Below are 17,442 nucleotides of genomic sequence, written 5' to 3' on the forward strand. Positions count from 1 at the left end.
TGAGCGCTGACTGTGTGCAGAGCACTGTACTAAGCACCTGGGAGAATACAATGTGACAGAGGTGATAGGCCCGTTCCCTGCCCGCAAGGAGTTTACAGTCTAGAAGACCAGAGATCCAGAGCATCCCATGACCCAGCTTTAAGGGGAAAGGCTTTGGCAGGCTGCTGCTCCCTTCCTGAATCTGCCACCTCTCCTCGGAGGGCTTTGCTATCTCAGAAATTAAGAAGTGGGATTATAGATGACCCCACAGTTCTGACTCCTCTCATCCCCGGGACCCACCACCTCTCCCTCCTACACAGCACCCTTCCAGGCAGTGGTTCTCAAAGAAGAGTTTTCTATAGCCACTACTGTACTCACCATGATTATTTTCAAATGAGGTTTAAAGTGAAAAATAGATTTCACTTGGCAGTAATTTGGCAGATAGCTTAAAAATACATGAAAAATAGAACTTTCAAGAACACTTCCTACTTGGGATTCTTTTTACTGGCCATCCCAAAATGATTGGGTAGAAGTAGCATTTACTGAGCGCCCATTTGGTACAGTGCACGGTACTAGGCATTTAGGAAATACAGAATAATTAAGTGACACGCTCCTTGCCTACAAGGAGCTCACACTGTAATAGGGGAGACAAACACAAACCTATCTGGTTGGCTGCAGGCCAGGTGGACTCAGTTTCTCTGTCTTGCCTTACTCTACGGACTTATTTTTTTATCCAGAAAAATCATCAATTAAATTAGTTAGGGCGTGATTGGCAATTGTCCCACAAGGCATTCCTTCCTGTTTTCTTTGAGGTGATCCAGCCTGGCCAATCCAGTCCCCAAGTAAGTGGTCTTTGGAGACTAATGGTGATTGAAGGCCAGTAAGTTCAGCAGCCGAATCCTAGGGAGACCTCCCAAATGGCATGAGAATGAGACTAAGTAAAGTTCTTGTCTGTCCGTCTCCCCCGATTAGACCGTAAGCCCGTCAAACGGCAGGGACTGTCTCTATCTGTTGCCAACTTGTTCATCCCAAGCGCTTAGTACAGTGCTCTGCACATAGTAAGCGCTCAATAAATACTACTGAATGAATGAATGAATGAAAAAGGAATGGCCCCATCCTGTCCCATTCTCCAAGGCTGGTTGAGACCACAGCCCTTCAAGGAAAGGCATTCAAAGGGTGGGCAGAAATGGGGTTTACCCCCCTCACTGATGACTCTTTTGGCAGACGGAAGAGTCACCTAATGTTCCAGAACTGGGATGGCTGAAGGAGAAAAGGGGCGGTTGGGAATGAAGAGAGAAAGGGGAACTTGGCACTGGGAGCACCTCTAGAGTGACAGGGATAGGCTCTCCTCTCTCCCTGGCCTGGGAGGCCCACCAGCCTGAACCAACATCCCTCCATCCTGAAGTCAGAAAACCTGGGTTCCAATCCCAGCTCTGCCACTTCCTTGCTGTGTGACCTGGGGCAAGTCACTTAACCTATTTGTGTCCCAGTTTCCTCATTCTCCTATTTAGATCGGGGGCCCTGTGTGGAGCAGGAACTGTATCTGACCTGAAGATCTCCTACCTACCCCAGCACTTAGTACAGCACTTGGCTCATAGTAAGCATTTAACAAAGGCCACTATTATCAACTCTTCCTCACAGCCATCCTCCCTTCCTGTAGTGGAGAGAGTTCCTTTCATAATCCACTCCTTCCATTCTATCCATTTTGTTCCTCTTACTCGATTCATTTACAACTCCTGCCATCCCTCCTCTGCCACGCCCTTCATAAATGCACAAACCCACCCATGGTGGATGCCCTACATCCTGACCCACTGCTGCTCATCCCTTCTTCTCTTCCTTCCCATCCTCCTCCTGCCCGGGGATCCCACAGGTCTCAGTGGTTCGCTCCCGGGATTGCCGGGAGGGACTTCCCAGTCCTGTGGTTGGGCACCCACCTCCATCTCCTTCAGCACTGGGTGGTCCTCAATCCCTGGAAAGAGGACCCTCATGGCATAGGTGCGGTAGTCCAAGAAGGGGATGCCTGCTCCATCCAAGTCATTGGTCAACTCATGGATGTCAGTCTGCAGCTCAGCAAAGGCTGGAAGTAGGATGAGAGAAAACAGATTAGAGAACTGAAAATCAGTTCTTTCCAGTTTCCTTCCCCACGGACCCCATCACCCCTCTCCGCCACACACACACACACACACACACACACATTTGCTTGGCTGTCAAAGTATATTGGTTGGGGATACTCATTATGTCTTTTTCAAGTACAATGGACCTCTACATAGAACTCACACTGGGACTGGTATTTCACAGCACACCAAGTGGTATTCAGCTCAAACCAGGTACTAGTTTCCAGCTCCATGCCCAGGAAGGGAAACGTACAAACACACACTTCAATTTTACAGTGGCCTGACGTAGGGAGCAAGGTAGGAAGCAGGAGCTGGGGACAGCCCTGAGGACCTCTGGGGGCCAAACTCTACTCCTGCCAGATCCCTCTGAAAGGTTAGCTAGGACCGGAAGTTCCTCTGATCTCTGCTCCTTGCTTGTGGTATGCCCCTCACCCATCAAACTAAACAGCACAGACCGGCCCAGGACAGATCTCTGCTGGATCTCTAGTATGATGAGATTGGAGGTAATCTCTGTCCCTCTGTGGATGGCCTTAGTGATCTATTTTGGATTAATTATGGTTCCCCCTCCCTAAGAAGACAAAGAGGAAAAGTCTGTGGGGTTTTGGATGCAAATGTGGAGCTGAGTAGCACTCCAACCAAATGGTTAGAAAGATTCAAAAGAGATGGTTTTGCCTTCAGAGGCCTGCAGTTTACAGCAGGTTCAAGCATGTCCCACTAGAAGGGGCCAGGGTGAGAAAAAGTTGTGACAACCTGCCAGTTCTGAAACTGGCAAAATGAGAGACTTTTGGCAAGCCCACTTCCCTCACTGGGCTTCAATTTGTCCAAGTGGGACAGCATTCGTGGGCAGCTCACCTTCACAACATTGCCAAGATCCACCCTTTCCTCTCCACCCAAATCGCTACCAGGTTAGTACAATTACTCATTTTATCTGCATAGATTACTGCATCAGCCTCCTTTCTGACCTCCCAACCTCCTGCCTCTCCCCACTTAAATCCATACTTTATTCCGCTGCCCGGATTATCTTTCTACAGAAACATTCAGGGCATGTCACCCCCCTACTCAAAAAACTCCAGCGGTTTCCTATCCACCTCCGTATCAAACAAAAACTCCTCACTATTGGCTTTAAAGCTCTCCATCACCTTGCCCCCTCCTATCTCACCTGCCTTCTCTCCTACATCCCAGCTCGCACAATCTGCTCCTCTGGTGTTAACCGTGCCTCGATCTCACCTGTCCCACCACTGACCCCTGGCCCACATCCTACCTCTGGCCTGGAACGCCCTCCCTCCTCAAATCCTCCAGTCACTCTTCCCCCCATTCAAAGCCCTACTGAAGGCACACCTTCTCCAAGAGGCCTTCCCAGACTAAGCCCCACTTTTCCTCAGCTCCCCCCCCTTCCGTGTCACCATGACTCACTTCCTTTGCTCTCCAGCCTCTCCCTGCCCCACAGCACTTATGTATATATGTACATATCTATAATTCTATTTATTTATATTGAAACCTGTGTACTTGTATTGATGTTGTCTCCCCACCTTTAAACTGTGAGCCCATTGTGGGCAGGGATCGTCTCTCTTCATTGCTGTACTGTACTTTCCAGGCACTTGATACAGTGCTCTGTACACAGTAAGCGCTCAATAAATGTGATTGAATGAATGAATACATGATAAAAGGGTTTGAGGAGACATGGATGGTGTCACGGGTGAAGAGGAAGGCTCTGGTTACCCCACTTTTCCTTGTTCAGCCCTTCCTTCTCTCCCCATTCCAGGAAAGGAGGAAGAGAAGGTTAATAGGCCCATGGTGGCTCTCCACACTGTGATACCTGTCACAGAAGTGTCACCCGGGCTACACTTGCCCAGAAGAGAGAGGAAGGAGCAACTTGGCAATGGCCGAAAAGTTGTCCTGACACAACTGCAAACTTAGGCTCATCCTGCTTCTCCAAAGAGGGTAGTCTGATTAGGTGCTGAAGGGAGTGAAACTGGGTCCTGTGCCTTTAACTAGGGAAGGAAACAAGGAAAGTGAGCCTCTGGGGAGGGAGAAAAGAAAACAGCCTCTGAAATCAAATTAACAGAACTTGAAAGGGAGAAGAAGCATCAGCGTAGGTGAGCGGGTAAGGATCAGCTGCCTGAGGTGGGGAAACAAACCACCATCAGCTTGAAAGATGTTATATCTTATCTAGAACTGGTGAAAGCCAGGGAAAAAAGAAAAGCCTCTGCAGATATTGCAGCTTTTAATTAAAAGCTGTTTCCTTTTATCTATTTGCCAGCTGGGGAGTGGAAAGCATCGGGGGCCTTCTATTCTGTTGTCTCCATCACCCTCCCCGCTTGTGCCAACTGCTTTTATTATCTTGGGTGAAGGGCCTGCTTTCCTCTCCCTCTCTGTTGCCCGGCTGGGGCTGTCAAGGTCGTGGTCCCAGCCAGTGGCTTGTGGAGATAATGGGCAATTAGGCCCAGACGGTGGGGCTTGGAGAAGCACTGCATCCAATTTCCCAGCGTTCTGTTGTCGCATAATGAGGCTCTCCCTTTCTGGCCCAGCCTGGCCCAACTCTGCCAACACGAGACACTTTCTCTTCCTAAATAAAAACAAACCCCCAAGTCCTCCAGTCTGGTCACTCTGACTTTTTGAACTGCCTCGCCTGAGGCCAAGGCTGCCTTCCCCGGAACAGGAAACACTGAGGCGCTGCCGGAAGAGCAGATAAACTACTACGACGGGCCACCTTGTCAGGGCACCGTCGCTCCCCTTGGTGAGCTAGAATCTGGCGAAGAGGACTCCGAGTTGGACCTGGAGAGTCGGGAGAAGCCTAGAATGCACTGGGAGAAGTTTTTCACATGGCGGGGGCGGAGGGGAGGTGGGGAGGGGGCATCGGGTTCCAGAGAGCTCCAAGGTCTCCCACGACATCGGCGACTTTGCCGCTGTGGGCAGGCAGACCTCCTCCCTGTGTCACTTCTCCAACTGGCCAATGGGCAGGGCTCACCTTCTTTGCATTCCAGGGCCACTCGAGACTCCAGATTGTCCATCTGTAACTGGAGGCGTTTGAGGGTGCGGTCGGCATCCCGGGACTTGCGCTTGTAGGCGATGAGGACAATGATGATGATGAGCAGCAGGAGGCCCCCACCGCCCCCGATGCCGATGATGGCCGGCAGGGTCAGCAGGCTGTCCGAGTACACCTGAAGCGTCCCTGGAGAGAACTCAAAGCCGCCTGCCTTGATCTGCAGAGAGGCAGGCAAGAGGCTCCTTTCAGCTCCTCCAAGATTGGAAGGTGGGGAACCCCACCCACCTTCTGAGCTTGGGGAACCTGGATTCCCCGAGGCCTGGGCAGGGTGGGTGTGCTGGGGAGGAGTTCGGTTCCAACATGGGGCTCAAGGGTAGGCCACATCGAGGTTCAAAGGATCCCAGTTGTGTGATTTGGGGGAAAGGCACTTAACTTCTTTGGGCCTCAGTTTCCTAAACCTGTAAAAAGAGGGATCAGGTACCTGTTCTCCCTACCCCTTAGACTGTGAGCTCCAGGTGGGAAAGGGGCTAGATCCAACCTGCTTGTCCTGTATCAATCCCAGCACTTAATACAGCCAGGGCCCCTGATTTCCCAACCTTTCCTTTCTGATCTCCCAACCTCCTGTCTCTCCCCACTTCAGTCTATACTTCCCTCTGTTATCTTTCTAAAGAAACACTCTGGACATGTCACCCCCTCCTCAAAAATCTCCACAGGTTGCCTATCAACCTTCGCATGAAGCAAAAACTCCTCACTTTTGGCTTCAAAGCTCGCCATCACCTTGCTCTCTCCTACCTCACCTCCCTTCTCTCCTTCTATAGCCCAGCCCGCACACTCCACTACTCTGCTGCTAACCTCCTCACTGTGCCTCGTTGTCGCCTGTCAAGCCGTGAACCCCTGGCCCATGAACTATCTCTGGCCTGGAATGCCCTCCTTCCTTACATATGCCAAACTAGCACACTTCCCCCCTTCAAAGCCCTACTGAAAGCTCACCTCCTCTAGGAGGCCTTCCCAGACTAAGCCCCCCTTTTCCTCTGCTCCTCCTCCCCTCCCCATCGCCCCGACTCCCTCCCTCTGCTCTACCCCCTCGCCCCACAGCACTTGTACATATGAACATATTTATTATTCTATTTATTTTATTAATGATGTTTATATACCTATAATTCTATTTATTTATATTGATGCTGTTGATGCCTGTCTACTCATTTTGTTTTGTTTTGTTGTCTGTCTCCCCCCTTCTAGACTGTGAGCCCACTGTTGGGGAGGGATTGTCTCTGTTGCTGAATTGTACTTTTCAAGTGCTTAGTACAGTGCTCTGCACACAGTAAGCGCTCAATAAATACGACTGAATGAATGAATGATTTCTAAACACTGGGGGCCAGAAAAGTTACCGTGACTTTATGCTGGCCGGTGAGGTTAGGCGATTCGCAGAGGAGCTGGGTCTCAGAGATGGTCAGGACACAAGGTGTGGCACCAATGAGCACCGTATAGTTGAGTCGGGAGTTCCCGGATGTTGGAGGAAGCAAATTCCGGCCCTGGGAGAAGACAGGGACAAAAAGGTCATTGGTTCTCATTTCTATAAAGCAGGAAGCCTCGGGCCTGATTCCAACATCCATTCGCTCCCCCATTCCATGATTGGGCCCCTCCTGGCTCTTCCTTCCTGCCCCCCCACCATCTCCCCTTTCACCCTTAATCCTGCCCCCTGACACACACACATACACACACAAACACACACCCTAACACACCCACCCACTCCCCCAGCCAATCCTCCCTTGGAGCCCAGGATTCCCAGCTCCACACTTGGAAGGCGCCTTCCCCGAAGGTCTGGAGCTCACCTTGAGGATGAGGGGTGAGCTGGGTTTGAGCTCCAGGACTCCTGAGGGACTAAGGGGCTCAAAGATGGGATCCGGATAGTAGAGAAAGTTGGTGGTGTTGACAATGAGCAGGGACTGCACGTTGTCCATGACAAAGCCCAGCTCGTCCGGCCGATCGCCCATCTCCGGGGGGCTGCGGGTGGGGTTGTTGATGGAGGGCGCCAGGCACACCATGGTGGTGTCATTGTACACAATGCAGTTCTGTGGAGAAGGGTGGGAGGATAAGCGGCCAGCCCGCCTGCCACTAAACTACTCGGGAAGCAGAAGAGAAGCCTCGCTCCAGGGAAGGGCTTCTGGAAACCTACCTGCTTTCTGCTTTTGGAGCTTGGCAACTGGAAACTCCGAGGCTGCAGACCATAGGCTTGGCTCTGCAGCACTCCTGCCTGTCTGTGTCTCACCATGTGACTTTGAGCTACTCACTGAATTGCTTGGGGTCACAGCTTCCCCGTCTGAGAAATGACTATACTAATGCTGTCTCATCCACCCCCTCCCCAAGGCTGGCAAAATCCATGCTGTGCTGAAATCTGGAAAAAGATGCCCAAAGGACTCCCTCTCTGCCCCAGCTCCTGATCTCTGCTCCTCTCAAACAGACCTAATAATAATAATGGTGGTATTTGTTAAGCGCTTACTATGTGCAGAGCACTGTTCTAAGCGCTGGGGTAGACACAGGGGAATCAGGTGGTCCCACGTGGGGCTCACAGTCTTAATCCCCATTTTACAGATGAGGTAACTGAGGCCCAGAGAAGTGAAGTGACTTGCCCACAGTCACACAGCTGACAAGTGGCAGAGCTGAGATTCGAACTCATGACCTCTGACTCCAAAGCCCGAGCTCTTTCCACTGAGCCACGCTGCTTCTCTGACTCTCTTTCCCTCTCGACCCTCTCTCTTCCAACCCACTGCCCACATCTTTCTCTCTGCCTGGAATACCCTCCCCGTCAGCTTTCCCAAATCACCTTTATCCCCTCTTCATGAGCCTTTCTAAAATGCTTGCATCTCTAGAAAGCATACTAACTCTAACTGTCCTCTCCCAAGTCCTTAGCAGAGGGCTTGGCATACAGTAAGCTTTCAAAAAATACCATTAATTAATGCTCCCACCTTCCAGGTCATGCTACCCCCATCAGTCATCTCAGCATTCTTAAGCATGTCCGTTTATTTGTGGTTGATTCCTTTATTCACTTGTGTCTACTATTTACATCTAGTTTCTCGCTCCTAACTGGTGTAGTCATCAGTGTTTTTCACCTTTCCCCTTCACTGGACTGTAGATTCTTTCAGGGGACAGAGGGCACATATTATACTTTGGCCTTATCCCTTAAATTCCAAGTGCAGTACTCTATACCCTGTGCTCAGTCAGTTCTGATGATGCAATTACATTATCTGACTGAATGACTGAGAGATAGATGGATGGTTTGGGATGAGGTCAGGTAAGATGTCGCTAACCCCATACTCACGGCGAAACTAGAAATCAGACTTAGAATATGTAAGGCTGTAGACGGTAAGTTCCCTGAGGGCAGAGATCATTTCTACCAACTCTACGATATTGTACTTTCCCAGGCGCTTAGTACAGCGTTCTGTACACAGTAAGCACTCAAATACCACTGGTTTATTGATTGAATTTGGCTTCATTTCTTGCCCTGCCAGAAATGATGATGTTAAAATGCTGCTGGGCCCCACTCCTTAAGTGGCTGCATTTTGGGTACTTGGGGAAATAACTGCTTGGGGAGCTTTGAGGCCTTGGTCCACAGAATCAGAGTGGAAGTGGTGCCCCAGAGGAAGGGGCTGAGGAGAGTCAACAGCTAAACAGTTACCTCCCCTTTCCCTGGGCCTTCGCCCACCAGTTGGGATGGTACTTACATTCTCCCGCTCGGCACTGCCGTACTTGGCTCGGATCCGAGGTTCCCTGATTGTGGCCAGATTGGTTCCTGTCACGGTGAGGAGGGTTCCGCCACTGGGGGAAAGAGAGGAGTGGCTCGTTATGGGGTGGCTCCGGTCAGGGCACCCATCTTATGCTACTACATCAGAGCCCTAAGCTTTCCTCCAACCCCCACCTCGCGGTCTTCTCGTTCTGCCTGGAGCCAATCTGGAGAAGCCAGCTTGTCCACCGAACCGACTCCAAGGTAGCTGGCACAAAGGTCCTGTCAACTGAACATCTCTCCTCTGAGCCTGATGCAGGGTATCACTTTACATTTCTTGCCACCGCTGCTGACTGGAGCACACAGAGGGGCTCCAAGATGGGTAAAGCTGCATTTCTTGGGCATCCCCAAACCAGGTGTTCTTGGGAGCTAGAGGAATTCTTGCACCTGGACTTTGATAGCAGCAAGAGGGAGGTTAGACGTGAGGAAAACCAGGTGGTCTTCTTTCATCGCATGCTCCCCTGGGCTTCCACTGCAGGCGCTCCATAAATACTGATGAATGATCAATGATCAATGAATAAATAAATGGAAGAACTTTCTGACTGATGGAACCCTGGAAAGGTCCCCAGGGATGATGTGAAATCTCCACCAAGTAGATCCACCCAGCTATCCTGGATGGTCTATGGGTAGTCTCCTGCCTGGAGGCAGAGGACTGGCCCAGATGACCTCGGGAGCTCCCTGCCTACTCCTGAAGTCTACGTGCCTCTGTAAACTGGCCAAGCCTTTCTGAGGTGATGTGGCCCCGCAGGACTTCGATGCCCTACTCCTCACTCTTTCCTGCTCCCTACCTGTTGATGCTCCATTCGGGGTCAATCTTCTGGATGGTGGGATCCTCCGTGTAGTTGTATTTGACCTCGGAATTGATGAGTTCCGCCCGGTTGATATTGATGATGATGGGGGAGCCACCTGGGCTGTGTCCCGGGGGGGTGCGGCACCGGATCTCTCGAGCATTCCTCCTAAGGAAGGGGCCAGGGGAGGACAGAGATCAGCCCAAGCTGCGATCTCCCCACAGTGGGGCATCCAGGAGTGTGACGGGAAGGGAGCAAAAGGGAACGGGAGATCGATCCCCTTTCAATCGGGCCCGGCCATAGGTGTCATCCAGGCCGTAGGGACCACCCATTTCCTATTCCTACCCAAATCCTGTCCGCCTACGCCTACCACAATCTAGACTCCCTGACTCTCAACTGGACAGCAGCTGTAATCACTTCCCCCAACCCGGGACTCCTTCTTGCTTCTTGCTTTTACTGCCAGACTTCAAGTCTTTTCCAGAACTCAGTCTTCTGACCTCAAACCAGCGACCGAGAGGCAAGTGACTCAAAATCCAAATGCTAAGTCCTGACAGCTGCATCAGGAAGAAGAGAAGCATTGATCATGGGCCTGGCCTCAGTGCTCCCCACCACCTCCAGCACCCCTGAACACAATGGCTCTGCAACAAGGAACCAAAAGAGGTCCTTGGCGTGACCACGGTCAGGTCCGGTCCCCACAATTCCTCTCATTCTCTCAGCAATCCTCCTAAAATAGCATCATTCAAACGAAAGAGCAGACATGTCCCACTCTTGAGCCACACATATGTTCAGGCATAACACACACATATGGTCACAAACTCACACTCATACAAATGCATGCACTAACACAGATGCATATCTGTAAATGTGCAAAAATAGGCTTATGCACACAAGCATACCCAGATAATCCTATCACACAGACACACAAACACACACACACGCGCGCACATACACACACACACACACACACACACACACGGAGTCAGCTTCTCTATGTAGGCCCCGCGTTGCTGCAAACAGCAATGATTAGTGCTGATAACTAGTAATTACCACAGGAAAATATTTAAAGAGGCGCTCCATTATCATCTCCCTAATCTAAAAATTATCCACTTCAAGCCTTGGGATTTTTGTAAAGAATTGTTTTCTTTAAAAAAAAAAAAAAAGGGAATACATGTATAAGAGAGATATTCTAGTCCGATCCTGAAAGGAAGAGCCTGGGCCTGGCGAGCCTGAGCCCAGTCAGACTGGGGTCCAGCCAACGTGCTGTAGCCATCTCTCATTCACCTTTAGGGTTTCCACAGAGCCCCTCTCTACCTACAGTGGGGCTTCACCAGCTACCAGCTAAACTCTGCTTTCCTGGCACTTCCAGGGTAACATTCCCTCACCTAAGGATTTCAGGTAATACGTTTCTCCTCCCTGGTATTTCCACAGCCCTTTCACCCCTAACTGTGACGTAGGGCTTCTGTAGCAGCCATCCACAGGGTTTCAGAGACGATTCCCCAACTTCCCAACCCCCGGCTCACTCCCAGTAGCCTTCCTCCTCACCCAAGAGTCTGAGTTTCCTCCTCCTCAGTGGTTTCTGCCTCCCATCAACTACCCAGGTCCCCATTCCACTCCCCAGCCCCTTTACCATGAGAAGGTGCAGGGTCGTCCCCCAATAGTGACAGAGACATCACTGCCCGCATTCAGATGATTGCCCTCAATGCCAATCCAGGTGCCTCCGGAGAGCGGGCCGCGGGCCGGGCTGACGCGGTAAAAGGTGGGGGTCTGCAGACAGGAAGACCTTAATCAATTGCGGCCCTGAGGTGGGAGACCCAAGTGAGGTGCTGACCTGGCTGGGAAGGCAGCCATCAAGGCCAGAGTCTCCCAGAGAGGGCCAAGTTGAATTCCCAAACAACCAAAACGCCTTGAAAGGTATCTAGCAGACACTGTCTGCCATGTTTTCCAGTCTGCAGTCATTTTCTTGGGCCCCCTTCCCTGAAATTTGTTAAGAATGAGATCACTCAACAGCAAACATTCAAGCAAAGGAATGGGGAGGGGTTAGAGGGTGGGGGGCGATTAGGCAAGGGAGGGCGGAGGGGTGGCTTACCACAAACGTAAAGCGCCTCGGAGACATGGCTCTGTAGTTGGGAGAACAGTCCCGCACACACACCTCCACCTGGGCATCATGGGCCCGACTAGAGCTGGCATCTCCGATTTCACAGACGATCCTAGGGGAAAGGCAATGGGAAGTGCTGAGCAGGGGGTTGGTGGATAGGCAAGGAAGTGGGGAAAGCGGGGAGATGAACAGCTCAATTCTGATTGGGGCAAGGGTATAGTGGTGACCTTTTCCAGACCTGTAGTCCTTCTGGGAGGTCAGGGTTTCCAGGAGAAAAGCCCGCCCCGTGTCAGACAATCTGCCCAGTTGCCTTGGAAAGGGGTAGGTACCTTTCACCAACTCTTCCCTCCCACTCACCCAACCGCCAGGCCCAAACTACCCCCACACTCACTGTTCAGCACTGATGTACTGGCTTTCGATGGGGCTGCACAGCACTTTCCCTACACGCACGCCCAGCCTCACATCCTCAAACTTCAGTCCCAGGTTCTCGCCGATGATGGTGAGCCGAGTCCCACCCTGACGGGGGCCCGTTTCAGGAGACAGCTAGGGAGGGAGAGTAAGAAACACAAATGAGCTGGGGTTTCTGGGAGAACTTTACTGCCTTCCACTTCATTGTTCTGCATACACTGACAGCCACGCCTCGGCCTCAGCGGGAAGCGGTTGACTCCCCTGGCAATGCCACAAAAAGGGGAAGACCAGTTCTGCGGTCCCTGCATGGTTCCAGCAGCACCAGTTTGAGGGCCACCTGGAAGCTCATCGCTCCAGACCGCTACCCCAGCAGATACCAGGTGTCAGTGAAAAGTGGGGCAGGAGGGGAGGCAGGAAATGGCCATACGAGCAAAAAGCAATTGAGCATCAGATTTTTCCTTGGTTCCCCACAGCTGCAAGAGCTTGGAAGAAATGGAAGGGAGGGACCAGATGGGACCTGGCTGCTGAGGAAGGGAGGCAAAGAGGGAGAGAAGATTGGAGAGGAAAGAGATCGAAACCTAGAAGGCCAGGGCACAGGAGTTCCCAGTTGGTAGATTACCTGTGGGGAGATGACACAGAGTATGCCAGCGAAAACTGCCAGATCACGAGAACTCAGGTGAAGTGATCCTCAGATCAAAAATGGAAACTAACTGGCAGATCAGCTCGCAGGAAGAAAGAAAGGCCCAAAGGATCGCTCCAGGAGCCAGAAATCAGACCACTCCACTGGAGATGATGGCCCATGGAATCAGTCCTCTAAAACACAGTTCCCCACTGGTCAAACGGCTCTGGAAAAGCTGCCAAGTGACTCCTTTCATAACTCCAGCCTCCTTTCAGGCAGCAAATTGAACATCGTGCACCTCTGCCTGGATGGACTACAGTAATAACTCAATGGAAGTGTTATACAAACTGAACTGGGACCATATGTGATCTCCTACCCCCCCAGGGTAGCCCGTCCGCTGCTTCACACCTCACAGCTCAGTGCAGAGACCTGGACCCCAGATCTGAGGCTGTCTGTCCTGCAATCCACAGGGAAATACGATACAATTACCCACCAATCCCCGCTTAATGCCCTTGAAGTTAAGCCCCACGGACCTGTTCACTTTAATATCCCCCATCTGACTAAATGAGGGTCAACAACAGTGTCGTTAGGATGAGAGGAGATGAGAACTCATGGGAGCGGAGAAACAGAGAACGGATCCCTCGAGTGGGAAGGGATGAGACAGATGGGGTCTGCCTTACATTCTGGCAAGCAAGATCCAGGGGAGGTCACAACCTGGTCCCTGCCTGATCCTCCTTTCCACAGACTATCTGGAAAGTCTCATCTCAAAGGACTGGCATGTCCCCAGGCTCTGCAGAAGCCCCACTATGAGGCAGAACTAGAAGCAGAGAGGGAAGGTAGCAGCGAGAAGGCTGATAGCAGGACCTTCCCCTGGCTCAGGGCATCCTTCCAACCCCAGGTCCCCAGCAGGAGAAAGCTGAGAGAGTCTTGAGTGGATGTGGGGCCCGGCGGGAGTAGAATCAGGCAGGAAAATGAAATATATGAAGCTGCAGATACATTCACGTGGGACCATGTGTACCGGTAGGAGGTGTTATTCCCCCAAACCCAGAACATCAGAGAGCAGACCACAAGTTATCACAGCCTCGCTTCCCCACAGATCCAGTTTGGCAAGAGAGAGACCAGGGCTGCTGGTGATTGTCTCCACCCCCCGTCCTCCAGACTCAGTTCTCAGATGAGACACTGGCGAATCGTCTCAAAGGACAGGGCTGGTTGCTTCCCTCCTGGATTCCACCCCTAATAGCAGCCCAGCCCCTTCCCACCCAGCTTTTGCCCCCTCCATCCCCATACCTTGAGGATCTTGGGGTCGGTGCAGCGACTGTTTCCATTGCTGGCGTGCATCCAGCCGATCTCGGGGGCCGGACAGTGGTGCCGCAGAGAGCAGCGTCTCTCTGCCACACACCAGCCGCACTCAAAGCGGGGATCTGCCTTGAGGCAGAGACCGCAGCTCTCGCGGAGGGCTGAGCACTTGTACAGATGGGCTGTGGACAGAAGAGGAGTCCCAGTCAGTATATGATGTCTAGATGGCCAGGGCTGAAGTGAAAAACGGTCCTCAGGATGCTGCCAGCTCCACCCTCCACCCTGGACTACTAGGAGTAATAGCAGCAGCAGCGGTGGTGGTAATGGGATCCTATCTACTGAGCGTCCACTGAGCGGGATGCACTGTACTGAACACTTGGGAAAGTTCAACAGACGCACAAGGCCTGCTTCCTGCTACAGGGGACTTCAGGGTGGGGAGGGGGAAGAGGCAGCTCAGGTCTCTGTGACTCTTCCCTATCCTCCTAAAGCAGACAACAAAGCAGGGGCTGACACTGCCCCTATCTTTTCCCTAATCCGAGTCTCCTATCAAAGGAGGTACAGGTTCCTGGAGAGACCTTAAGCCTGGAAGAAACTTTGGTCCAGATTTGACCCTGGAGCGGGACAGTGGTGGAGGTCAAAGGCAGGGGTGAAGGGGGGCGGGGGTGGTATCCTACTCCATCCTGGAGCTGCTTACCCTGGATATTTTGGGGGTTGTCGATAACAAAGTTGCCATTCCACACCACTGAGAGGTTCACAGGGAGGTCACTGATGTCATTGCCTTCATAGGAATACTGTGGGGGAAAGGAGAGAATTGCAGGTGAGGAAGGAGACAAACTGTGGGAGGGTAAAAGAAAAGTCACATTAGAGAGTCATTAGAGATGATGCTCTGGGGAAGATGAGGTTGGGGGAGCTATGGGTCATATGGGGGAAGTGGCTGGTGATGGAGCCCCTATTCTGAGATTAAATGTCACCCAGTGGGAGAGTGGAACCACCAAACTCCCCAATAGCTTCAACTCCATGGAGTTGGTATAATAATAATAATAATGTTGGTATTTGTTAAGCGCTTACTATGTGCAGAGCACTGTTTAAAGAGCTGGGGTAGATACAGGATAATCCGGTTGTCCCAAGTGAGGCTCACAGTTAATCCCCATTTTACCGATGAGGGAACTGAGGCCCAGAGAAGTTAAGTGACTTGCCCACAGTCACACAGCTGACAAGTGGCAGAGCCGGCATTCGAACCCATGACCTCTGACTCCCAAGCCCGGGCTCTTTCCACTGAGCCATGCTGCTTACCCAACTGCCAACTTTTCTCCCACAGAGCAGGCCCCAGCCAATAAAATCTCCTGAACTCTTCTCAGAGGAAGAGGCTAGATTTTGACCCAGCTGTTTTGCCAAGGTCAAGAAATATTAGAAGTAGCATAGCCTAGTGGAAAGATCCCAGGCCTGAGAGTCAGAGGACCTGGATTTTAAACCTGGATCCACCACTCATCTGCTATTTGACCTTGGGCAAGTCACTTAACTTCTCTATGCCTTAGTTACCTTATCTGTAAAATGGGGATTAATAATTACAATAATAATAATGGTATTTGTGAAGCACTTACTTTGTGCGAGGCACTGTACTAAGCGCTGGGGTGGATACAAGCAAATCGAGGTGGACACAGTCCCCGTCCCATGTGGGGCTAACAGTCTCAATCCCCATTTTACAGATGAGGTAACTGAGACACAGAGAAGTAAAGTGACTTGCCCACGGCCACACAGCAGACAAGTGGTGGAGCCGGAATTAGAACCCACAACCTCTGACTCCCAAGCCTTTGCCCTATCCACTACACCTTATTGCTTCTCACAAGACTGTAAGCCCTAAGTGGGACAGGGACTGTGTCCAACCCAATTATCTTGTAGCTCTCCCAGTGTTAAGTACAGTGCCTGGCAGCACATAGTAAGAGCTTAACAAATACCATAAAAAAAAAAAAATCTCATCACAGTTATCCCCTTCGTGTAATGTTTGCCACTGTGCCTAGTGCCCTCTAAATAGATCACCACTTTATATGGATTAAAAAATTGGGAAGGTGAATTTTACCTAAAGTGTGTGTATTTTGGTGGGGGGTTGGGGAGGGTGAATGACAAGATGACCCTCATGGCCGCTTTCAATCCTGTGAATCTGGCTCCCAGAGATTTGAGGAAGAAGGGCAAGGGGTTAGAGGGGAATGGGGGAGAGGAATGGAAGGAGTTTTAGCTTTTTCCTGTGGTCTACTGGGAGCCAAAGCAAAAGCCCCAATAGTGGAGTTGGAGGAGGAAAGTGACCCTCTATGGAAGGTGAATGAGCCCACAGTGGTCATTTGTGAGGGAATGAGGATTTTCCCAGCTGGAACTCCCTAGGAAAACGGGAGTCCTGGGGTATGGAAGAGGGTCAGGGTTCGGGTGTGATCAGCACACAGTAGCAGTGTTAAGTGAAACTGGCATTTTCAATTTGTCCTCTGACGGGTCTCGTTTGGGGTACGGGCGGCTCTGGAAACCATCCAGCCTGCAGCTGTCCAGAATGCTTACTTGTGACTCTTGGCCCTGGTTTCTCTTGGGAATGAGCTTCTCTAGGGTGGAGAAGGTATTAACCCCTTCTGAGCCAGGTGGGAGAAGGAGCAAGTAGGGGGTGGATAATCCCCCATCCCTTAAGGAAGGGTCACGGGGATTAGGGTGGATAAGGTGGCTGGTTTACTGTCCCCTGCAGGCAGAGTTAGTCAGGTACTCCCCCCAGAACAGTGCTCATTCCAGGCAGGGGCCTTAGGCCTCCCCTTCACTGGACCTTCATCACCCTTTTCTAAGCCAAGAGGCTGAAGAGAAACCAAAAACTTCTCCAAGGCAAAACCTGATTCGTCCTAACACTGCTCATAGCCTTGAAATCCAAACTTTGACTCCCTACTCTAAATCATCCCCGCAACTCCGCCACCAAGGCGGGATTATTTTTCACCGTTTGGTTCCATCTGAGCCCATTCCCCATTCCTATGTTGTCTGCCACAGTCCAGACCCAAGCCTCTCTCGTATGGATGACTATAGAGACAGAGAAGCTGGTGAGCCAACCTACCAGGAAGGTATGGCTGAGCTCAGTGCAAACACTTCCACACACACACTCCTGCAGGGAAACACACTCCCCCCCCCCCCGCCCCCCCCCACACACACAAAGGCATACGAACAATCAATCAATGGTATTTACTGAGAGCTTACTATGTGTAGAGCACCAGTTCTTCAATCTTTGTCTTTTTTTACATTCACAAAAAAGCCTGAGACTTTGAGAAGCTAGCCCCCTATTTCCCGATGTCTCAGTAATTCACAGGACACTGTTTTACATAACACTGTTTTACTCGGCATAGCATTCTACAGGAAT

At 51.3% G+C, this 17,442-nt stretch overlaps 1 protein-coding gene across 4 annotated transcripts in view; it reads right to left on the bottom strand.

Annotated features, from left to right (window-relative positions):
* Nucleotides 1-17,442, bottom strand: part of PLXNA1 (plexin A1) — a 243,389-nt gene that overhangs the window by 41,858 nt on the left and 184,089 nt on the right. For all 4 annotated transcript variants that reach the window (XM_029050206.2, XM_029050204.2, XM_029050202.2 and 1 more), the window contains exons 11-21: nt 14,761-14,857; nt 14,058-14,248; nt 12,135-12,286; nt 11,735-11,855; nt 11,276-11,412; nt 9,649-9,816; nt 8,802-8,895; nt 6,912-7,151; nt 6,468-6,611; nt 5,062-5,296; nt 1,914-2,056 (exon numbers count right to left, since the gene is read on the bottom strand). In XM_029050206.2, coding sequence (XP_028906039.1) covers nt 1,914-2,056; nt 5,062-5,296; nt 6,468-6,611; nt 6,912-7,151; nt 8,802-8,895; nt 9,649-9,816; nt 11,276-11,412; nt 11,735-11,855; nt 12,135-12,286; nt 14,058-14,248; nt 14,761-14,857 — 1,722 coding nt within the window. The remainder of the gene's footprint in view (nt 1-1,913; nt 2,057-5,061; nt 5,297-6,467; nt 6,612-6,911; nt 7,152-8,801; nt 8,896-9,648; nt 9,817-11,275; nt 11,413-11,734; nt 11,856-12,134; nt 12,287-14,057; nt 14,249-14,760; nt 14,858-17,442) is intronic.

The sequence above is a fragment of the Ornithorhynchus anatinus genome, chromosome X1, assembly GCF_004115215.2.
Source record: "Ornithorhynchus anatinus isolate Pmale09 chromosome X1, mOrnAna1.pri.v4, whole genome shotgun sequence".
NCBI lineage: Eukaryota > Metazoa > Chordata > Mammalia > Monotremata > Ornithorhynchidae > Ornithorhynchus > Ornithorhynchus anatinus.